This window comes from Oncorhynchus gorbuscha, linkage group LG24 (assembly GCF_021184085.1).
Source record: "Oncorhynchus gorbuscha isolate QuinsamMale2020 ecotype Even-year linkage group LG24, OgorEven_v1.0, whole genome shotgun sequence".
In the NCBI taxonomy this organism is placed as follows: domain Eukaryota; kingdom Metazoa; phylum Chordata; class Actinopteri; order Salmoniformes; family Salmonidae; genus Oncorhynchus; species Oncorhynchus gorbuscha.
Window position 1 is genome coordinate 11,685,315 of NC_060196.1, and position 24,874 is coordinate 11,710,188.

Here is a 24,874-nt window from a genome sequence, read left to right on the forward strand (position 1 = left end):
TTAACACTTTTAAAACTTTTGATGCAAGAGAGAAAGATACAAGAATGTAGTCAAGATGACTAGCTTGATTAAGTCTCCTCCATCGGGGTTTTTTAGTCTCCAAATATCCACTATTTCTAATGTGTCCATGGTATGTGGGATTTCCTTAAGGGCATGGCAGTGATAGTTTTGTAGAGTGATCACCTTTACGGTCCATTTAGGTACTTAACACTATGTTATAGTCTCCTACCATATGCTTGTTTTTATTGTTCCCCTCTAATCAGAGACTGATTTAGCACATCAAGTGGGTCCAATTAAGTATCCGGTAGAACAAAACCAGCAGACTCCTGACCTCGTAGGGTAAGAGTTGGATACCCCTGATCTACAGCCTCCACAATCATCATCGTTGCCACGTTTCTATAGAGGGAGAATTGACTGGTACATCGTGGTAGGAACTGAACTGAGATAATTGAGTGTGCTCAAATGTTATTTTCGATTCATTTTTTACTAACCTAATTGGCACAGTGAAAAGAAGGATGCCTGTACAGAATTAAAAAAACATGCATCCTGTTTGCAACAAGGCACTAAAGTAATACTGCAAGGATATGGCAAACCAATTAACTTTTTTCCTTAAAACAGAGATATGTTTGGGGAAAATACAATACAATACATTACTGGGTACCACTGTCCATATTTTCAAGCATAGTTGTGGCTGCATCATGTTATGGGTATGCTTGTAATCGATAAGGACTGTGGAGTTTTTCAGGATAAAAGAGAAACGGAAGTTAAGAGTTAAGTACAGGCTGCATCATGTTCTAGATATATTTATTTGATCATTTAAAACACAATACAACCACATGTGGATAATGCATTTAAAATAATTGAGGATGACACAAAAAAGTTTGAAAACGTATTTCCATTGTCGTCCTCTTAAATAAATGTATCAAACCATTTTACTAACATAACATGGCCTACACAGTAGACCTAGCCTACTAGGAATACTTGGGTTACAGATTTAATAATGAATACATTTTTTGAACTTTTGCAGTGCTTTTCAATGACTCTCAAAGCGTATAAAAAGTAAAACAAACAAAAAATGTAAATGATGGAGATTAAAAGCCTCAGGAAGCATGGGATGATGTTGAGGCAGTTTGGGCTTTAGTGTCAGTGGAAAGGCAGTGGAGGGGGCATCGATGGGACAGACACGGTGAAACAAAGACAGTCTGAAGAAACAGGCCCAGAGCTCTTCAACAGCCTACGGCACCGCACCTCACCTCACCTCTGGTCAATCATTCCATTGGAGCGGCTTCTCTGGTACTCCATTGCCAGGAATGTAGCACCCACCTGGTTGATGCCACGGCTGCTGAAAAGCACACAAAAAGCCACCGCATCTTGGCAGTGGTTAGGAGCATTCCCTGAACTTCCTCTGTTACTTCTGGACACAGCATGCAGTCCTTGTTGTAATATTTCCAAACAGATTAAACAAAAAGTCACATTATTTGAATCCAAACAGCCAGCTAGCTAGCTATCAAGCCAAAATACTTTTCATCGCGATCCTGCAACTCTGAGAGTCAAGACCATATGATATAGTGATCAAACCCTAGAACAGCCAAAACAAAAATAAATATAAAAATGAAGAAAAAAAAATATGTACAATATTCACAGAACTCTCTTCCTAAGCTTATGGGTGTGCTTGTAATTGTCAAGGACTGGGGAGTTTATCAGGAGAAAAAAATAACAGAATGTTGTCTAGCTATGATCAACAACCAACTTGACAGAGGTTGAAGAATTTTGAGAAGAATAAATGGGCAAATGTTGCACAATCCAGGTGTGGCATGCGCTGAGAGACTTACCCAAAATCACTTTAACATGTTTTTTTGTGTAGATCATTGACAAAAACAAAATCACAATTAAATGAATTTTAATCCCACTTTGTAACAACAAAATGTGTAAAAAGCCAAGGGTTGTGTATACTGTATTTATGGCACTATATATATATATATATATATATATATATATATATATATATATATATATATATATATATATATATATATGCTTGTCTATATATATATATATATATATATATATCTTATACTGTATATTACACAATGCCTGGATGCAAAATTCTACCCAGGAATATTAAACGCTGAAATCTGTTACTCTCGTGATTCTCAATGCATCTGTGGGTCGTTTTTGTTGACAGCAATGAAAATTCAAGTTTGTCTTTAAAACAGGGTTTGATCTAAATTATCGAGTGGAATGGTTACTTTCTTTGTTATACAGTGGAATGGTTTTTCTGCTGGTGTATCGTGAGGCAGCTCCTCTCTGAGAACCTCTTCCCGCAGTGCGTACAGGTAAAGGGTCTCTCTCCTGTGTAGACCTTCAGGTCCAACTTAAGCTGGTGCTGGCGTGAGAACCTCTTCGCACAGCTAAATGGTTTCTCCCCTGTGTGGACCCTCTGGTGCCTTTCAAGCTGCCAGCCTGGGCAAAGTGCATGTGACACTGGGTACAGCTGAAGGATTTCTCCCCTGTGTGAACTCCTTGGTGGATCTCCACCTTCTGCGAGCAACTGAAGCCTTTGTTACAGAACATGCAGAGCATCCGTTTCTCTTTAATATTGCCTGATGTTGCTCCCCCTCCCTGAGCCTGCTCTCTAGCCCTGTAATTTGAGTTCAATACCTGATCGAAAAGGACGTGGCCATGTGAATCAGAAGGCCCCATCGACGTAGACACTGGGTCGCGATCCCTGGACGTGTGTAAAAGATATTTAGATTTGTCTATGCGCATTCCATGTGGAAGGAACATCACCCTCCACTTTCACAGTCACATCATCTACGATCAGACCCTCCCCTTTCTTATCTAGGCACCCTTCAGAGTATACACTACTACTGTACCGGTTCAAGTCACTCTGGATAAGAGCGTCTGCTAAATGACTTAAATGTAATGTAAATGTAAGTCACCTCTAGATGGATCAGTTTGTGTCTTTAAACCCAAGGGCATGCCAGGGTCCATCTCTGTGGTATAAGAACAAGACGGATCATTGCCAGTCTCGTCACCGAAACCTCGATGGGAATTAACTTTCCTCAGGCTTGTGCTATTGTAAAGTAAATACTCTGAGCTGGGAGCAGGACAGCCCAGTTGGTGAGTAAATACCTTTGTGTTACAGTTAAAGTTTTTGTGTCTGTCTCTAGGGGTAGTCCATCCTCTCCAGTCTGGATGTCTCTGCTGTGCCGTGGGTCCTCTTCTCCTTCAGACCTCTTCTGCTTGACCTCAGGATCTGCAGCCTCTGCGTATGCATACTGACATAAGAAGAGAGGAGGTTATTACATGAGTTGAATTGGATAACAATGTCGTAGGGAAGTCTCACAAGCTCCCCTATGGCAGATAAGAGGATGTACATGTAAGACAGTGAATAGCTGAGGGGAGCCTTCCTGAAATAAACTGGCCACATTTGATTTACAAAGTAACACATTTTAATGTAACACTATTCCACTAACCTCTATCACGATAATGTGCTGGGTTGAGGTTCCACTCCCCTCGTCAACAGTGATTGGTTGGTCATCTCTCCATGTATTGTGTTCCACTGGCTTCACAAAGCTCCTGTGGCCTCCAGTGAGATGTCTTTCACCTGAGAAAATTATTGGGGAAAAAGAGGTGGTTAGGTCAGCTACTGTCAATGGTCAATGGTACATTTTACACTGTTTACAGTTTTGACACTGTCTAGAAATTGCAAGGATGTAAGGTAACACTTCTTATAACTTATTGATATACTATTTATTGATTGATGTATTATGTTCCATTGCATCACTTTGTTTTAATTCAGTAAATAATAGGAAATGCCATAAATCAAGAATCTGATTCAAATATTCTAGTGTCTTTGTGCAAGATATTAATCAGGCGAATTATTGCATATATTCCTAAAACTGACAAAGACTCAATTCTGGTTAACACATCTGATCACATGCTAAGTTGAACGGGGCGACAGGCCGTGCAGCCTCGGCCTTCTGCTAAATGTACCTCTTGCCACACTACTGGCGAGGACGCGCTCCCGTGCCACCTTCAGTTCCAGGTGTTTCCTCCGCAATACCCTGTTTTCTTTCTGGCTTTGAGTTATTTCGAAACGAAACACTTCATAGTCGTCTACGAGTTTACAGATCTCTTCCACTGCAGCATTTGCTAGCACCTTCATGATGGAGACTATTTGAGTGTGAAAATATATAATATAACAGGACATACTTCAATCTCTACCTTGCCACATTCCCATCTGGGTGTTTCCTCACTAACAATAACCCATTTCCCAATCCACAATGACCCAACCTCAGCCTTGTCAACAAAACCGCATCCCTCCTTTCACTCCCCAGATACCTATTGACCTTCCTCACAGAATTCTGGATAGAGAAAAACTGCCTTCCTCTCTCTCCCACTCACCTTGCCACTCCTGGGTCAATCCCTCTGCTGTGATGCTCCTACACCCCCCCCCCCTAATGGGACCACCACTTCTACCTCCTCCCTCTTCAGAGCTGCCTTCGCTACCTTATCTCCTGCCTCATTTCCCCCAACCCCAACATGAGCTGGGACCACTGTTCCCTTAATTTCTGGGGGGCACTGAAGAAATTTCAGTTTGTGGGGATGGAAACTTGAATGTTGTGAGAATTTAGTGCATTTACAGTGAACATCAATGCCGTACCTGCTTTAAGTTGCAGTTTTAGACTATTCAATCGGCTGTTGTGGCTATTTGAACATAATGTGCTCCTATCAGTGGCCTTCCAACAAAACCAATGTTGCAATAACATTTTCACATGGAAATAGCTTTTGATTTTTAGGATATTTGAATTTATTATGGATCCCAATTAGCTACTGCCTCTTCCTGGGGTCCAGCAAAATGAAGGCAGTTATACAATGAAAAAAACATTATAATACATTCATAACAGATTTCACAACACACTAAGTTGTGCCCTCAGGCCTCTACTCCACTACCACCGATCTACAACACAAAATCCATGTGTACGTGTGTGTGTGTAGTGCGTATGTTATCATGTGTGTATGTGTTTTTGGCGGCAGGTAGCCTAGTGGTTAGCACGTTGGACTTGTAACCGAAAGGTTGCAAGATCAAGTCCCAGAGCTGACAAGGATCTGTTCTGCCTTTGAACAAGGCAGTTATTAACCCACTGTTCCTAGCCCCCCCCCCCAAAAAAAAAAATGTGTGCCCATGTCTCTTCGCTGTCCCATAAGGTGTATTCCTATCTGTTTTTAAAAATCAAATTTGACTTTTCGCATCAGTTCCTTGATGTAGACAGAGTTCCACGTAGTCATGGCTCTATGTAGTACTGTGTGCCTCCCATAGTCTGTTCTGGACTTGGGGATTGTGAAGAAATCTCTGGTGGCATGTCTTGTGAGGTAGGCATGGGTGTCCGAGCTGTGTGCCAGTAGTTCAAACAGACAGCTCGATGCATTCAACATGTGTAACGGGTTTTCTTGTGTCGAAGGAAAGGCGGACCAAAACGCAGCGTGGTTATTTTTCATGGTTCTTTAATAAAGAAACTATACATGAATAGACTAACAAAACCAATAAATGTGAAAAACCAAAACAGCCCTATCTGGTACAAACACAGAGACAGGAACAATCACCCACCAAAACCCAACACCAAACAGGCTACCTAAATATGGTTCCCAATCAGAGACAATGACTAACACCTGCCTCTGATTGAGAACCATATCAGGCCAAACATAGAAATAGAGAAACTAGACATGTAACATAGAATGCCCACTTAGATCACACCCTGACCAAACAAAACATAGAAACATACAAAACAAACTATGGTCAGGGTGTGACAACATGTCAATACCTCTCACAAATACAAGTAGTGATGAAGTCAATCTCTCCTCCACTTTGAGCCAGGAGAGATTGACATGCATATTATTAATGTTAGCTCTCTGTGTACATGCAAGGGCCCGCCATGCTGCCCTGTTCTGAGCCAATATAGCCTACATTAGCCTATGTGGTGTTTTTTTTTAACTAGAGCTACAAGGACATTTTATTGATCCGACAGTATTTTTAATGTAGAGATTCCGGTAAAAATCTTTGTTTCCTACCAATTATTCTTAGATTATTCACCATGGTAACCAGTTAGTATAAAAACAGAATTAGCAGTTATTTCTCGGTTTTCAGTCAGCTTTCGTGGAGACCAGACTGTTTTTCCTTTGCAGGGATATTTGTACGTTTTTGACCAAATGTAAGTAAGGAACAAATACTTATTTCACTTTTATAATATTCCTGTTGTTACATGTAAACACAAGTCATTTGTGTGTAGAGGGGGAACTTTCTTCACCAGTTCTCTTGCCATTTTGTACTATTATGTGACTAGCCTATTCAAGTTGGTTTAGCTAATGTTAATTCTCCTGTGAGGGATTATGGTGTGTTATTTTTCTCTTATTGTAAATTGTGTCTAGAGATTGCTGACACTACTGAATACACAATATGTTTGGTTATTGAAAAGGTATTTCACAGCGGTTTAGATGGTACAATGATTCTCTACACTATACATTGCTTGTTTTGTCACCGAAACTGAAATTAGGAGAACTATTAGAATTTTAGCAACCAGTAAATGGCAGAGCAATTTCTGCATATTGCATTGTAATATTGTTTATTGAATTTACATTGTAGTAATTTTATCTTCTATCCAGGGTCTAGGGTCAGTCTGTTATATCTGGAGTATTTCTGTCTTATCTGGTGTCCTGTGTGAATTTAAATATGCTCCCTCTAATTCTAATTCTCTCTCTCTTTCTCTTTTCTCCCTGAGGACCTGAGCCCCAGTACCATGCCTTAGGACTACCTGGCCCGATGACTCTTTGCTGTCCCCAGTCCACCTGGTCGTGCTGCTGCTCCAGTTTCAACTGTTCTGCCTGCGGCTATGGAACCTTGACCCGTTCACTGGACGTGCTACCTGTCCCACACCTGCTGTTTCCGACTCTCTCTACCGTACCTGCGGTCTCTAGCGCTGACTAATCGGCTATGAAAAGCCAACTAACATTTACTCCTGAGGTGCTGACCTGTTGCACCCTCTACAACCACTGTGATTATTATTATTATTTGACCCTGCTGGTCATCTATGAATATTTTAACATCTTGGACCTCTCAAAGCATGGTTTCTTCCTAGGTTCCTGCCTTTCTTGAGTTTTTCCTAGCCACCGTGCTTCTACATCTGCATTGCTTGCTGTTTGGGGTTTTAGGCTGGGTTTCTGTATAGCACTTTGTGACATCGGCTGATGTTAAAAGGGCTTTATAAATAAATTTGATTGATTGATCTGTAAGGTCCCTCAATCGAGTAGTGAATTTCAAGCACAGATTCAACCATGAAGACCAGGGACGTTTTTTCAATGCCTTGCAAAGAAGGGCACCTATTGGTAGAATTGTAAAATAAAAAGCAGACGCTGAATATCTCTTTGAGCATGATGAAGTTATTAACTACACTTTGGATGGTGCATCAATACACCCAGTCACGACAAAGAAACAGGCGTCCTTCCTAACTCAGGTGCCGGAGAGGAAGGAAACTGCTCTGGGATTTAACCATGAGGCCAATGGTGATTTTAAAACAGTTAAGAGTTTAATGGTTGTGATAGGAGAAAACAGAGGATGGGATCAACAACATTGTAGTTACTCCATAATATTAACCTAAATGACAGAGCGAAAAGAAGAAAGCTTGTACAGAAAAAAATATATATTCCAAAACATGCACCCTGTTTGCAACATGGCACTTCAGTAATAAACTTTGTCCTGAATACAAAGCATTTTGTTTGGGGCAAATCAAACACAACATATCACTGAGTACCACTATATTCAAGCATAGTGGTGGCTGCATCATGTTATGGGTATGCTTGTCATTGGCAAGGACTAGGGAGTTTTTTGGGTGGAAAATAAAGTAGTTGAATGGAAGTAATGAAATAGGCATTTGTGAACATTATATATCCTACACAGTACAAACACAATATGTAAGAAACTCATTAGGCTTATACACTGAGTGTAAAAAACATTATGAACATTAAGCTCTGATAGACTGACCAGGTGAATCCAGCTGAAAGCTATGATCCCTTATTGATGTAACTTGTTAAATCTACTTCAACCAGTGTAGATGAAGGGGAGGAGAACAGTTAAAGAAGGAATTTTAAGCCTTGAGGCAATTGAGACAGGGATTGTGTATGTGTGCCATTCAGAGGGTGAATGGGCAAGACAAAATATTTAAGTGCCTTTAAATGGGGTATGTAGGTGCACTGGTTTGTGTCAAGAACGGCAACGCTGATGGGTTTGTCTATGTGTATCAAAATGGTCCACTACAAAGGAACTTGACACAAATGTGGGCCAGCGTCCCTGTGAAATACTTTCGACATCTTGAAAAGTTCTTGTCCCGACGAATTGCGTCTGTGCTGAGGGCAAAAGGGGGTGGTACAACTCATTATTAGGAAGGTGTTCTTAAAGTTTCATACACTCAGTGTATATCACACAATGCCTGGATGCAATATTCAACACTGAAATCTGTTACACTCGTCATTCCAAAATAATCTGTGGATCTTTTCCACTGACAACAATACCAATTTCTCTTTGCGCAGGGTTTCATCTAAACTTCAGAGGATATCGAGTGGAATAGTTACTTTCTATGTTATAGAGTGGAATGGTTTTTCTGCTGGTGTATACTGAGGTAGCTCCTCTCTGAGAAGCTCTTCCCGCAGTGTGTACAGGCAAACTGCTTTTCTCCTGTGTGGACCTTCAGGTGCATCTTCAGGTTGCCAGCCAGGGCGAAGCGCATGTCACACTGGGTACAGCTGAAGGGTTTCTCCCCTGTGTGGACCCTCTGGTGCCTCTTCAGGTCACCAGCCTGGGAGAACTTCTTCTCACACTGTGGGCAGCTGAAGGGTTTCTCCCCTGTGTGGACCCTCTGATGTCTCTTCAGGTTGCCAGCCAGGGCGAAGCGCATGTGACACTGGGTACAGCTGAAGGGTTTCTCCCCAGTGTGGACCCTCTGGTGAATTTCCACCTTCTGAGGGCAGCTGAAGCCTTTGTTACAGAACATGCAACGGAACCTTTTCTCTTTACTATTGCCTGATGTTGTTCCCCCTCCCTGAGCCTGGGCTCCAGCCATGTCGTTTGAGTTCAAAACCTGATCGAAAAAGACGCGGCCGTGTGAATCGGAAGGCCCCATCGAAGTGGACACTGGGTCGCGATCCCTGAACGTGTGTAAAGGGGAGTGGGTGGCGACATTTAGATTTGTCTTTAAGCTTCCACTGTAATCTAAGAAATCTCTGCCCTGTGAGTTTCCTTCTCCTAAGTGAGTCTCGTCTACATTCCATGCCAGAGGAGCATCCCCCTCCACTTTCACAGTCACCTCATCTACAACCAGACCCTCCCCTTTCTCATCTTGGCACCCTTTAGAGTATACACTACTACTGTACTGGTTCCAGTCTCCTCTAGACAGATCAGTCTGTGTCTCTAAACCCAAGGTCATGTTGCCAGGGTCCATCTCTGTAGAGTAAGAACAAGACGGATCATTGCCGGTCTCTAACGTGTTACCAGAGTCCCGATGGGAATGAACCGTCCTCGGTCTCGGGTTACCGTAAAGTAAATACTCTGATCCAGGAGCAAGTGGACAGCCCAGTCTCCCCAGCTCCTGTGTCTCTGGGTCTAGCCTGTGGTCAGATCTTGTGTGTAAAAGCCTTTGTGTTACAGTTAAAGTCTTGGTGTCTGTCTCTGACTTGAGGGTGGCGTTCGGCGTTCCACTGACCTCCGTGATGCTGCATCGCGTCCTGGGCTGGGGCACGGTGGTGGAAAAGTGATCCGTGGCTACAGGGGGCACTAGTACAGCCGCTGCGCCAGTCTGGATGTCTCTGCTGTGTTGTGGGTCCTCCTCTCCTTCAATCCTCTCCTGCTTGACCAGAGATGATCCTCCAGGAGCTGCAGCCTCTACATCTGCAGACTGACACACGAAGAGATGAGGTTATTACCGGCACATGAGTTGAATTGGATAACAATGTTGAAGAGAAGTCTCACAAGCTCCCCTATGGCAGATAAATGAGGATGTACATGTAAGACAGTGAATAGCTGAGGGGAGCCTTCCTGAAATAAACTGGCCACATTTGATTTACAAAGTAACTGTAATTATTTGTAATGCAGCACAATTACATTAACCTCTATCAAGATAGCGTGCTGGGTTGAGGTTCCGCTCCCATCATCAACAGTGATTGGTTGGTCATCTCTCCATGTGTTGTGTCCCGCTGGCTTCACAAAGCTCCTGTGGCCTCCAGTGAGATGCCCTTCACCTGAGAGAGTGATTGGAGGAAAATAGGTGGTTAGGTTAGCTACTGTCAATGCTCAACACTATATTGTAACACTATTAATACTGTCTACCATTGGCAAGGATGTAAGGTAACACTCATAACTTCTTGATATACTATTTATTGATCGCTGTATTATGTTCAATGCATCACATTGTTTTCATTGAGTAAATAATAGTAAATCAAGAATCTTGTTAGAACATGATAGTATGCAACAATTCCTCTTATCTAAAAACTGACCAAGACCCAATTCTGGGTAATACATCTACACAGGTGCATAGCGGAACGGGGCGAAAGGCAATGCGTTACAAATGAAGGGCAGCCTCGGCCTTCTGCAAAATGTACCTCTTGAAATTCCTCTGTATCGGTCGAGGATCTTGACACTACTGGGACGACTGGCGAGGACGCGCTCTCGTAATGTCTTCTCTGCGCGCTCCCGTGCCACCTTAACTTCCAGTAGTTTCCTCCGCAATGCCCTGTTTTCTTTCTGGCTTTGAGTTATTTCTAAACGAAACACTGCATAGTCGTCGTCTACGATTTTACAGATCTCTGCCACGGCTGAATTCGCTAGTACCTCCATGATGGAGGCTATTTGAGTGTGAAAAATCATACAGTTAGAGTTAGCCATTGTTAGCAGTTAACTAGCGTTACCTCGATAACATCTATCAAACCAAGTCCTGTAACCAACGCAAATTAAACACAACACGCGGTAAACATGTGATATTTTGTACTTTGCAGTTAAATTAGTCAGACTTTGAGTTCCAGGGTGTTAATAAACGTTTAAATAACAACAATAAAAAAGGCTAACGTGTTAATTATTCTTTCTTGGTCACTGTTCGTGTCCATTAACTTATTCGTGTGTGTTTCCCACAGACTAGACACTGTATTGGGGTTTGCTGCATTCCACAGGTCGGAGTGTGAATTGCACATTTTGTTATAAAAACAAATAAAAATGGGAAAAGGGAAATGGAAAAATAGATTTCACCACCATCTGACCATACACATTAGAGGTCTTCTCATATCCCGAAATTGAGATCTGAACCGAATTGGATCTGTGAAATTCCCATCCAACACCTACAGGACCCAGTCATTTTTTGAAAATCAATTCCAATTTGAATCCGAGGTGGGTCGACCCAAACTATGTCAGAGATGAGGGTGAATCAGAGTGGGTCTGGTCTGTATCGGACCCAAATGGTATCGCACCCAAATGGATGCAAAATATATATTTAAAAATCAGTTGTATTGCTATGCAAGCCAGCAGAGTCGTTTTGACTTGTCTGGCAGGCAGTTAGCCATTTATCAAAACTCTCAGTTCCATGACATTACACAAGTCATTGTACTAAGGCATCTTCTGTATGGGGAAGTTTTGTTAATTAAGAGCCCTGACGCCCAATTTGAACATTAACATGCGTCACTGGTTTTGGAAGCATAAGGACCTTCCTTATCTTTCATATCAGAGAGAATAATTGTATTAAAACTAAAAGTTCAATTGATACACACATTGATAATGTTCCCACACGGCCATATCTCCCATGTTAAAGCGCTTGTTTTATGGAAAACAGCCAGAAGACAAGCGGAGACCACCTGTGCTAATTAACTATCTAGCATGCTCTGAACACCTGTGTGTAATCTAACTCGGGAAGTGTAGTTTGGTCTGATGGAGGCCCCCATAGCTGCATGGATATGTGCTAGAGTAAGTGAACCTTTCTTGCTTGTGAAAGGTAAGGACCATGTTTTTCGAAAGCCATATCACAAGTGATGATGTTGAAACAGCGTCAGCAGGATTGTAGTTCACATGAGGCAGTCCATGGCTGAAAACTGTAGGGAGAAGATTGAATGCGGCCTTGAGTTTTCGAGAGCTAGTGGACAGTGAAAGTTAGCGTTTCACAAGTATTTGGGGGGCGTCAGAGTCAATTATAGAATTACAGGCTATAGGTTATAGGCATCCTTGAAGAGGATTTTGAATGAGAATGTTGTATATGTCTGGATGTTCTATATGTGGGGGGAGTGCATTCTAGAGGCTGGGCACCCATAGTGGAGAGGTAAATTGGGGGGGGTGACAAGGAGACCAGCCGAGGGGGAGCGAGCGGGGGCATAGGCTAGGAGAAGGTCAGAGAGGTAGGTCGGTGCCAGGTTGTGGGTGGGGAGGAGTGTCTTAAAGTTAAATATGGAATTACACAGGGAGTCCGTGTGAATTGGTGTGATGTGTTCTGTTGATCTGGTGCAGCAGAGTTCTGGACCAGTGGAAGTCTGTTGGTGAGTTTGGGTGGGAGGGTGTTGCAATAGTGATGAGGGTTTTGGTGCTAGAGTGTGACAGTGAGGAGAGGAGCCTGGACTCCTTTCTAGGGAGTTTTTCCTAGCCACCGTGCTTTTACACCTGCATTGTTTGCTGTTTGGGGTTTTAGGCTGGGTTTCTGTACAGCACTTTGAGATATCAGCTGATGTACGAAGGGCTATATAAATAAATTTGATTTGATTTGATTTGGAGATATTGCGGAGGTGAAAGAATGCTGTCCTGGCGATGGTTTTTATTTGGGGTTGAATGAGAGGGAACTGTCCAGGAGGCGTTTGACTTGTTTTGGCAGAGCCCCGGGAAACCATCTATAGCAGAAGTTGTGCTGTTTTGGAGAGAGTGGATTTGTAGCGGATGAGCTTGACCTCTGTCTTGTTACTGGTAAGTTTTAGGTTCATGATCATCCAGCTCCCAATGTCTTGAAGGCAGCTGATGTAGGAGGGAGGGGAGTGGGGGGGTTTGGTGGAGAGGTAGAGTTGGGTGTCATCAGCATAGCAGAAGTGAACTTGATCTGTGATATTTCAGTTGCACAAACTGTTGGCGGTCAGTGAGGTAGGAGAAAAACCAGGAGAGTGCAACACCCATGACACCAAGACCAGCCAGACATTCCATGAGGAGTGGACGGGAGAGGCTATCGAAGGCTGTACACTGGTGGATGAGAATCAGGATGGATAGCAGTCCTGAGTCAGCTGCACGAAGGAGGTTGTTGGTGATTTTTGACCAGGGCTGTTTTAGTGCTGTGTTTGGAGCGGAAACCGTAATGGAATGGTTTGTGAAGGTTATTGAAGTTGAGTGGCCACAACCTGCTCCAGTATTTTGGAGAGGAAGGTAAGGTTTGAGATGGGAACAAAGTTGTTCAGGACATCGGGGTCAGCGGTCAGCTTTTTGAGGATGGAGGGTATGATGCCAGTGGTGAAGGAGGAGTTTATTATGCCAGAGAGGACGGGAGGGAAGTACTGAACTTGTGACGCTGTTCGGGGGAGGGGTCTGCAGGGAAGTTTTCAGGAGGCTGAAGTAGGCGGTTCACTGTGGAGAAGATACATTTTTTGTTTTTACCAGAGTTGATGAGGTCGGAGTAGTAAGATGTTCTTGCAGCTGAGAGGGCGTTCTTTTATATTTTAACAGGTGATCTGTTTATGCTTGAGAAGGACGTACCAGACCAGTCCTCTTGCAGCCGTCCACTGGCTTTTAACTGGCGTAGCTTGGCGGCGTACCAGGGAGCAGTGGGTGAAGGAGACTGAGCAGGTTTTGAGGGGAGCGAGGGAATCCAGGGAGGAGGAAAGGCAGTCATTGCAGTTAGTGATGAAGGGACTGGGAATAAGGACTGGGGTATGTATTAATAGCAGCTCTATGTTGGTTGATTTAGTGGTCTCAAACCAGTCAGCTTATTAACATTATGGACAAATTGCAATTATTGACAATGAAAGAGGTAGGTAGAATGTTGTTCCTTTGTCATATAATTGCTACATTTACTATCAATATAGCATTAAATATCATTTTCCAGATTGTATTTTGGCAATTATTTTTCACAATGTGAATATTTGGTCACGACTGAGACAACCTGGTTCGATTTGGATTTGGCAAAACCCGTGGCCTACTCGGTACAAACACTATGTAACAGGCTTTTTTAGGCTTATACAATGCCTTGCAAAAGTATTAATACCACAAGGATTTCTTCACATTGTTTTGTGTTACAAAGTGTGATTAAAATGGATTTAATTGTCATTTTGTTTGTCAACAATCAGCAATAAAATCCTACCCCAGTATCTGGTGTAGAGACTGCAGCAGTATTTTGCCAGTGCTTAACTGTATCCGTTTCTTTTTATCCTGGAAAACTTTTTGCCAATGTCAAGCATTCCCATACCATGATGCAGCCACCACCTTTTTGAAAATAAGGAGGCAGTTACTCAGTGATGGGTTGTGTGGATTTGCCCCAAACATAAGGCTTTGCATTCATGCCAAAAAGTATATTCCTTTTTTGCAGCCTTGTTGCATACATTGTTTTGGAATAATCCTATTCGGTATATTTGTGTTCTTCTTTTCACACTATCATTTCATTGATTGTGGAGTCATTACAATGTTGTTGAACCATCCTCAGTTTTCTCCCATCACATTCATTGAACTCTGTTTTAAAATGACCAATGGCCTAATGGTGAAATACCTGAGCAGTTTCATGCCCTGCAGTTTCCTCTGTCCCCCAGTCCTCAGTTCAGCAGGACGGCTGTATCTTTAATGTGTCTGGGTGGTTTAATACATAATCCACAGCATCATGACTAATTTAACCATGATATTCAAATGTCTGATTTGTTATTATCTACCAATCACTGCCCTTCCTTACGAGCCTTTCGAAAAGCTCTGTGGTCTTTGTAGTCAAATCTGTGCTTGAAATTCAATATTTGCCTGGGAGACAGAGGAAAGGTTTGTCATTCATAAATCATGTCAACCCCTAATATTTCACACAGAGTGAGTCAATGCATCTTATTATGTGATTTGTTAAGCCAAATTCAGGCTTGCCTGAAAAAAGGGTCTGAATACTTATACAACGACTAGATTTTTGATATTTTTATCTTGTAAAAGTCTTTGACAGAGCATTTTGAGTAGATTGTTGACACAAATTATAATTGAATCAATTTTAATCCCACTTTGTAACACAATAAAATGTGAAGAAATCCAAGGGGTCTGAATACATTTGCAAGGCACTGTATACAGTGCATTCGGAAAGTATTCAGACCCCTTGACTTTTCCACATTTTGATACGTTACAGCCTTTTTCTAAAATTGATTTAAATAGTTGTTTCCCCTCATCAATCGACACACAATACCCCACAATGACAAAGCGGAAACAGGTTTTACATTTTACAGTTGGCATGTATTGCCACGGTGGAGGCACTACAGGAGTCTTGGTGGTGGAGAGGCTATATACTGGCAGGGGAAGACTTACATGCAGTGCCTTTGGAAAGTATTCAGACCCCTTGACTTTTTCCACATTTTGTTACATTACAGCTTTATTCTAAAATGCATAAAATAAAATAAATCCTCAGCAATCTACACACAATAACCCATAATGACAAAGCGAGAACAGGTTTTTATTAATGTTAGCAAAAAACAGACTCCTTATTTCCATAAGTATTCAGACCCTTTGCTATGAGACTTGAAATTGAGCTCTGGTGCATCTTGTTTCCATTGATCATCCTAGAGATGTTTCTACAACTTGGAGTTCACCTGTGGCGAATTCAACTGATTGGACATGATTTGGAAAGGCACACACCTGTCTATGTAAGGTCCCACAGTTGACAGGGCATGTCAGAGCAAAAACCAAGACATGAGGTCATAGGAATTGTCTGTAAAGCTTTGAGTCAGGATTGTGTCAAAGCACACATCTAGGAAAGGGTACCAAAAAAAAGTTTGGAACCACCAAGACACTAACTAGAGCTGGCTGCACAGACAATCTAAGCAAACGGGGGAGAAGGACCTTGGTCAGGGAGGTGACCAAGAACCCGATGGTCACTCTGACAGCTCTAGAGTTCCTCCTGTGAAGATGGGAAAACATTCCAGAAGGACAACCATCTCTGCAGCACTCCACCACTCAGGCCTTTATGGTAGAGTGGCCAGACGGAAGCCACACCTCAGTAAAAGGCACATGACACTCCGCTTGGAATTTGCCAAAAGGCACCTAAAGACTCAGACGATGAGAAACAAGATTCCCTGGTCTGATGAAACTAAGATTGAACTCTGGCCTGAATGCCAAGCGCCACGTCTGGGGGAAACCTGGCACCATCCCTACGGTGAAGCATGGTTGCGGCAGCATCATGCTGTGGGGATGCTTTTTAGCAGCAGGGACTGGGAGACTAGTCAGGATCGAAGAAAAGATGAACAGAGCAAAGCACAGAAAGATGCTTAATGATAACCTGCGCCAGAGCGCTCAGGACCTCAGACTGGGGCGTAGGTTCACCTTCCAACAAGACAACGAACCTAAGCACACAGCCAAGACAATGCAGGAGTGGGTTCGGGACAAGTCTCTGAATGTCCTTGAGTGGAACAGCCAGAGCCCAGACTTGAATGAAATCGAACATCTCTGGAGAGACCTGAAAATAGCTGTGGAGCAACGCGCCCCATCCAACCTGACAGAGCTTGAGAGGATCTGCAGAGAAGAAGAAACTCCCCAAATACAGGTGTGCCAAGCTTGTAGTGTCATACTCGATGCTGTAATCGCTGCCAAAGGTGCTTCAACAAAGTACTGAGTAAAGGGACTGAATACTTTTGTAAATGTGATATTTCCGTTTGTTATTTGATTTAAAGTAGCAAAAATGTCTAAACCTGGTTTTGCTTTGTGATTATGAGGTATTGTGTGTAGATTGACGAAGAAAAAAAACAATTGAATCAATTTTAGGATAAGGCTGTAATGTAACAAAATGTGGAACAAGTCAAGAGGTCTGAATATTTTCTCAAAACGACCTTTCTCTGTTCTTCTTTGATGTCAGAAAATAAATACCAGTTGCGGTCTCACTCCGATTTACTTTAAATGATTCCTAAAATCAGAACAGATCACTCCGTGGTCTTGGAATTCTCTCCAGACCAGCTTGAAACTACACAATCTTGTTTCCTTGGAGTTTAAACGTTTGGTTGACTCACATGTTACTGAGGAATGCGATTGTCATTAGGACTTGATACGGTGGTACATATGATTGATCTAAAAAAAGAAATATGACGTTTGTATGTTTCTGAAATTGAAATGTATGTTTGTGATTTAAAAACTTTTTTTTTAATGATGTCTAAGTTCTTATCTGATATTTGTCTCAAACACTGTTCCCCCCTGCTGCTGTCTTGGTTGGACCAGGTCTCTCTTAAAAAATAGATTGTTACCTCAATGAGAATAACCTGGATAAATAAAGGTTGAAAACAATGCAGTACCAGTCAAAAGTGTGGACACCGCCTCAATCTGACCTCCACAATCACCCGACCTCAACCCAATTGAGATGGTTTGGGATGAGTTGGAACGCAGAGTGAAGGAAAAGCAGCCAACAAGTGCTCAGTATATGTGGGAACTCCTTCAAGACTGTTGGAACAGCATTCCAGGTGAAGCTGGTTGAGCGAATACCAATAGTGTGCAAAGCTGTCAAAGGCAAAGGGTGGCTACTTTGAAGAATCTTAAATATATTTTGATTTGTTTAACACTTTTGGTTACTCCATGATTCCATGTGTGTTATTTAATAGTTTGTCTAAACTATTATTCTACAATGTAGAAAATAGTACAAATAAAGAAAAACCCTGGAATGAGTAGGTGTGTCCAAACTTTTGACTGGTACTGTATATCGTTTTTATTTTCTAGAATCGTAACATTACTTGCTACAGTGATGATGGTGGGATATTTTCTCCCAGCAGTTTCAATTAAGCTAACTTTAGCTAGCTACATGTTGACAGCTAGCTAATGGCATTTATATTAACTTCATCAGATGGTTAACTATCGAATATATTTGTTTTCCCCATCTAAAGCTGTCTTATGAAGCTAGCCAGTTGATAAGTTGGTATGAATGACAGAGGCCAGCTTGCTGCTGTCAAATTCGTCTGAAATGTACCATTGTTAAACGGTCATGCCTTTTCACAAAAAAATCTACACGAATAAAATACATGACTACCTTCAAGTAGTTTTATTGTAGTACTTCAGGCAGAGTAAAGTTACTTTGCAGAAATGAATTATCTTTTAACTACTTCCTGAGATGTGATTGATAGAACAATTCAGCCAATGGTTGCAGCAATAGGCGGCTGTGGTTTTGGTTGATTGGTCAGGAGTAAAAGGTCCTGCCACCAAAGCTGCGCAAACCAGTTTTATTTTTTATTATGAATCTCTCTACAAATGTACTAAACTTTCTACAAGCTCAAGACTCTCTTGGTAATGTGACAACAGTGACAGAACTCTGCATGCGTGCAGATAAACAATCTGCAAGTGTATTTTTGATTCACACAGAATATTCATAGTCGTAGTAAATGGACTTGTAATAATTCTGAAAATAAATGATGCTTGCAAATCTTATTGAATGTATTCAAGTTACATTGACATTTCATGCATTATGATACAAGCTTTAGAAATTAAATGACATATTTCTGAATGTACTTGCAATTACGAATTTCCTGCATTTAAAATAGAGGAATGCGACAGGGATTGGCCTCAGGCCGCACAGCCTCAGCCTTCTGCAAAATGTACTTCTTGCCCTTCCTCTGTATCAGTCGAGGATCGGGGCCTGGGACGTCTGGCTAGGACACTCTCGAATTGTCCTCTCTGCGCGCTCCCTTGCGACCTTTAGTTCTAGTAGCTATAGTTTCCTCCGCGATGCCCCGTTTTCTTTCTGGCATTGATTATTTCCAAACGAAACACTCCATTGTCATCGTCTACGAGTTTACAGATCTGTCATGGCTGCATTCGCTAGCAATTCCATGATGGAGGCTATTTGAGTGTGAAAAACCATACAGTTAACCATTGTTAGTTAACCATTACTTGTTGTAAGAGGAGACGGGCTCTCACACTCACCATTACTATGTATATACACAGAAGACTGAGGCTTGAGCTTTGTCTTTTCTCTATTAGATTTGATCAACTCCTGCATCCTCTCTCCTCAGTCCTCCTTTTGAAAAAGGTCAAAGGTAATCGAGGAGAGGCAGTGAGGAGAGGACAGGGAAAGTGGACATCACACTTGAATAGAAAAACAACATAGGATGTTCTAAGTCCATAACAATGCTTAAACCACATGAGACCACTTCTGAGGTCTGGGAAAAACTATGAAATGTTGGTTTTTGAGTGTAGTTACCCTTTAATTGAAGCGCACAGGCACCTAGCACTGTTTGATTAGTGGCATTTCTGTAGCACATGAGAGGAGTTTGCAAAACAAATGTCCACTGAATTGAAGCAAATAATCATTCTGCCAGGTAGTGTCAGGAACTGGCTCGAAGTCCATAACAAAAAGGGAGATGGTAGAGATTAGGAAAAACAAAAATGTATTTATTAACTGAAGTAACGTAAATACAATTAACAACGGTGTGTGTAGTCAGTAATCAGTAGTGTAAGTGAGTGGTTGCGTGCATTAATGTGATAATGAGGGGTGTTGAAAGGTGCCAAAGCGAACAAACAAAACGGCCACAAAATGCCACAACCAAAATCTAACAGTGTGTCTGCATGGAGAGCGTCTCCTCAATGAATGTGGAAGAGATGTATTTATCCCGGGACACAACCGAGCCCAGGTGTCCCATTTTGCTGACAACTCTCCCGGCTCCGCCCACCGACATCCTATTAAGAAAAACGAGAGCAAAGAGAAAGAATTCGGCAGACAGAGTGGAAGGGTCGTCACAGTAGGCATAGGCTACTTTGTAGCTAGTTAACATTTGGTTGTACTCTTGGATTGAGTAGACCTTCCCGTACAATTCTGATAACTCCATGAAGGACATAACTCTACCATTCCAATTTACAATATAATTTAAGAACAAAACACCCTTTTCAATCATCTTTCCCATAAATAGAGGTATTTTACCAACCAGCACATTTGAGTTCAGCCATAATATTTGTTCTATCTTTTCAGGGGGATGAAAATGGCATTGTAGCCATTTACCTCTCCATGGTTGCAGGATCTTGTCTATTTTTACAAGTTTTCAATTGAAATTCATTGTGGAGAGCTTCTTTATATATTTTCTGATATGAATACCCAGTATGTCTACTTCACTATCAGCCCATTTTATAGGTAAACTGCAGGGGAATGTAAAAGTTGTATTTTTTAAAAGATTCAATACGTAATATTGTACACTTATCATAATTTGGTTTTAGTACAGAAAAAGAGTACAGAAAAGTTATCTAGCTCTTCAATGAGACATTGCAGGGATCTAGCTTGCAGACTTAATATAAAACTTGAGTCATTGGCATACATGGACACCTTTTGTGTTTAAGCCTTGGATTTCTAATCCTCTAATGTTGTTATTGTATCTGATTTCAATAGCTAGCATTTCGATGGCCATAACGAATAGATATGGTGACTGCGGACACCCTTGTTTAACTCCTCTTGACAATTCAAAACTCTAAGAAGTAGCCGTTATTTACTATTTTACACCTGCAGTTGCTACACATTATTTTTACCCATTTTATAAGAAAATTGAAAAAATCCAGGCATTTATAAATAAATCCAGTCTTTATCAAATAACTTTTCAAAATCCTCTAGAAATACTATCCCTGGCTTTTGTTTCATGATGTTCTATTATTTCTAGTAGTTGTCGTATTGTATGTATTGTCCATGTAGAAAACCTGTCTGATCAGGATGAACAATACTTGGTAAAACCATTTTAATTCTGAGTGCTATGCATTTCGCTAGTATTTTTGCATCACAACATTGAAGTGTAAGGGGCCTCCAGTTTTTTAGATAGACTGGGTCTTTATATTTGCCATCTGGGTCTTGTTTAAGTAATAGAGAAATCAGACCTTCCTGCTGAGTACCTGACAGACTACCATTTCTATAGGATTAGTTAAAACAATCTAACAATGGAGCTTTTAGTATATCAAAAAAGGCTTGATATACCTCTACCGGTATGCCATCAAGCCATGGGGTTTTTCCAGACTGAAAGGATTTAATAGCCTCAAAGTTCTCCCTCTGTAATTTGGCCTTCGCACTGATCTTTCTGTACATTTGTTCATTTTCCATTTTTTATATATTATTTGGAAAGATTTCCTTTCCGTAATCTTCATTCAGTGGGATAGGGTGGGACGGAAAAGAGAACATCTGCCTAAAATAATTAGCTTCCTCTTTTAAAATATCATTTGAAGAATCATAATGACTCCGTCTTCAGTAACGAGTTTCTGAAAATTATTTTTGTTAGCATTCCTGTATTGGAGATTCAAGAAGAAATGTGTGCATTTTTCTCCATATTCCATCCAGTTTGTTTTATTTTTGTAATAGATCACATTAGATCATTCTTGAATAAGTTCTCAAGTTCTTTTTGTTTTTCCCCTAACTTATTTTATATCTCTGTACTATTGCTATCTACCTGAACTTTTAGTTCGTGGAATTCCCTTGCCTTGTTTCTTTAGACAGAAACCTCTTATTTTTATTGATGAATATTGAATTGAATGACCTCTGAATGTACATTTAAAAGGTATCCCAAACAATAAGGGGAGTTGCTGAACCTATATTATACTAGAAAAAACATTGGTTATAAATGATTTTGTCTTCGTTAAAAATAAGTTGTCCTCCAGTAAACTTTGATTAAATTTCCAATATCCCCGTCCACATGGAAAATTATGTGAATGTTATGTGAATGCCAATTAGATGATCCAATCGCATTCTGTCTCCTATTAAAACTTTTTAAACCTTTGATGAAAGAGACAAAGTAGTCAGGATGATGAGCATGATTAAGTCTCCTCCATGTATATCTCACTAGGTCAGGGTTTTTTAGTCTCCAAATATCCACTATTTCTAATGTGCCCATAATATTTATGATTTCCTTAAGGGCACGGTGATGGTAGTTTGTAGAGTGATTACCTTTACGGTCCATTGAGGTACTTAACACTGTGTTATAGTCTCCTACCATAATGATTAGATAATTTATTGCCTGTAAGTTCAATAAATTGATATTAATGTTTTCGAAGAAGTATGGATCATCCTGATTTGGACCATATAGATTAATGAGCCAAATCTCTTTTTTGTCCACTTTCATATTCAAAAGGATCCACCTTCCTTGCGAATGATTCCAGACTATTTGCACATTCAGATTGAAATGTTTGTTAATTAATATCATCACACCCTTCAAGTTCCTTTGTCCATGACAGAAAATTATTTCACCACCCCATTCCTTTTTCCACACAACTTCATCTAAGGATGTAGAGTGAGTTTCCTGTAAACAGTATATGTTATATTCATTTTCTTTTTGCCATGTAAAGACGGATCTTTTTTTAAATAATCTGCTAAACTATTACAATTATAACTGGCTATACTTATTTCACCTCTTACCATAACTAGATACTATTCCAGTCTAAATTGACCATAATTAGTGCTTGTAAAGTTACTGCCATCAGAGGTATTATGACGGTCAAAACTAGAGCTTTCATATGTCTGATATTTAGAATTCAAGAAATAGGTTCCAGCAATATTTATTTTATTCCCTTGCCTGTTTGCCTGTGAGCCAATACCACATATGTTAGAAAATTGAAACAAGATATTATGTGTGTAGTAAATCTGAGTAGGTTGATGTGTATGATATTGGATGTAATTTATGATGTGTGTACAATGTCTGTATAAGAGTAAGACTATAATGTGTGAAGTCCAAATAAATAATAACTGTGTGTAACAGTGTGTCTGTGTGTAACATGTAGTGTGTATAGCCTTAATATTAATGATGATAATTGTAATCCATATCACCATCATAGTTGCATCATAATTACCTTTAACATAACTGAAAAACACATCCCAGCATTTACATAGCAATCTCTTTCGTGATCATGTGAAACCTTGCATTACTCTAGAGACGGCTTCACTACAATACAAATGTATTTCGTACAATATGTTATCATTCCCCAATGCCCCAATTCTGATATCTTCCCCTTGCATGTTGTAAACATCTATAAACTTGTAGACAAATACATGAAAAAATATACAAACAATAAACACATGAAATTATAAAACAGTTTGACAAGAGGGAGAAGAGAAAAGAGGGTGAGAAGTGAGCGAGAATTGGTGTGAGTGTGTGTATGTATGCATGTATGTATAAGTATGTGTAAGCAAGCTTGTAATTGAGTACGTGTGTGTTCATATCCACTTCATAATGTTCAGATATTTTTACAGTTCCCATACCTTCTTTTCTTTCGTAACCTGAAGTCCCTGTAGAATTCAGTACAGCCATGGTGTTATGGAGCAGTCTCGGAATAGCTGTCCATCTATAAAGAGTTTGTCCATAATGATAAAGACACACATACCCTTCTCCCTTTGTTTTTGTACTGGATACAGTGTCTTACGACATTCGTCTATCTCCCTTGGAAATTGGTCATTGAGACCGAATTTGGTCCCTTTAAGCTCCCTTCCCCTGCTTTTGATCAGCTCCTTTTGTTGGTAGTGTTCAAATTATGCGATGATCGGTCGGGGACCCATGGTCTTGTCGCTCTCAGCTCCAAGTCTGTGTACTCGGTGGAAAGCCACCTTGTTTACAGTCTCTATAGGAAGTTTCAAGGCGGATTGCATGCATTCTCTGGATTATTCGATGGGTCCTCAGGAATCCTAGAAAAAAAATATTTTCACACATGCTACGACTTTGTTTGTCTAGTAGCGACTCCATCACCCTGTTTTCACTGAATCGACAATCCTTGTTGGAGTCGTGGATTTTTACCTTGGCTGTGAGTGTCTTGTTTTCTCTTCGGAGCATGATAATTTCACTCTGGCTAAACTACAAACTCCCCCTCAGCCCTGCTACCTCCTCACACAACTTTTCCAGGGTTGCATGGATTCCAGCCAGAGCACTAGCCTCTATTTCAACCGTAAGCAAATCGTCCGTGTCTGTAGATTAATGTTTTTTGTTGTTGTTGTTATTTTGTGAGGTAGTCGGATCTTTCCATGATGGAGTATGTTGTTCCTCCATTGCGTAAAGCTGTTGGTAATCGTCGATTTCCCTCAGGATCTCCTTAATATCATGGTTGGCTCTTTACTGCAACCAGTTGTTTTACAAAAAGATAACAAGTATTTCCCACAACGACGACAGGTGTCTGTAGTACAGCCACCTAGCACTCGCGGAACACACGCAAAGGAACACAAACTTGCAGTCCCAGCCTTAACGGCTAACCGCATCGTGGAATCCTTAGCAACAAAACTTTAGTTCTGGTTAAAATTTCTTTTATTAAAATGTTTTAACATAAACAACGAACCGAGTGTAGACAGTACAATGTTCTGTTGCGCCCTCTGATGACGTGTCTGATTACGAACAGTACTGTTCCTATTTTCCTATCCCCTAATTGTTTGAAACATGGACGTTTTGTCATATGAGGCATGTCTTACCTTGATTTAAAGTAACACAGCCAAAATCCCACCATATAAACAGGGAGTCAATGCACACTGAAAAACAAGTGGGTATAGGTGTATAACTGCATATACCCTACACTACTGCAAAGGACGGACTTTTGCCCAAATAAGAAAAGCCCAGAGAGAACTAGACAAATCAAGACACACCACTTCCGTTTAACACTGAAAAGAAAGTATCTCATTGGTTGCCGTCAAAGCTCAAAGGGTGTGGCTAAATTAAAAAGGTACGCTGTTCTTTGTTC

General features: G+C 40.9%; 1 protein-coding gene across 3 annotated transcripts; it reads right to left on the reverse strand.

Moving 5' to 3' along the window:
• Positions 1–8,141: 8,141 nt before the first annotated feature.
• LOC124012450 (zinc finger protein 431-like) lies at positions 8,142–24,843 on the reverse strand. 3 transcript variants are annotated; one of them, XM_046326082.1, is made up of 4 exons: positions 24,609–24,843; positions 23,418–23,500; positions 10,154–10,290; positions 8,142–9,947 (listed from the first exon to the last, which is right to left on the reverse strand). In XM_046326082.1, the coding sequence occupies exons 1-4, from the start codon at positions 24,641–24,643 to the stop codon at positions 8,637–8,639; spliced, it is 1,566 nt and encodes a 521-aa protein (XP_046182038.1). In that variant the 5' UTR covers positions 24,644–24,843; the 3' UTR covers positions 8,142–8,636. The 3 variants fall into 3 exon arrangements, with proteins under 3 accessions (XP_046182038.1, XP_046182037.1, XP_046182036.1); XM_046326081.1 differs by lacking the exons at positions 23,418–23,500; positions 24,609–24,843 and adding an exon at positions 10,651–11,181 and having other exon boundaries at positions 10,160–10,290; XM_046326080.1 differs by lacking the exons at positions 23,418–23,500; positions 24,609–24,843 and adding an exon at positions 10,651–11,181.
• Positions 24,844–24,874: the final 31 nt, after the last annotated feature.

Bases quoted from the DNA above. Each gene is read 5' to 3' on its own strand.
- LOC124012450 (XM_046326080.1), bottom strand. From the start codon at position 10,933: ATGGCTAACTCTAACTGTATGATTTTTCACACTCAAATAGCCTCCATC. The intron at 10,291-10,650 runs GTACATTTTGCA...TCACTCTCTCAG, and splicing joins ATACAGAGGAATTTCAAGAG to GTGAAGGGCATCTCACTGGA. The intron at 9,948-10,153 runs GTAATTGTGCTG...TTCGTGTGTCAG, and splicing joins CTATCTTGATAGAGGTTAAT to TCTGCAGATGTAGAGGCTGC.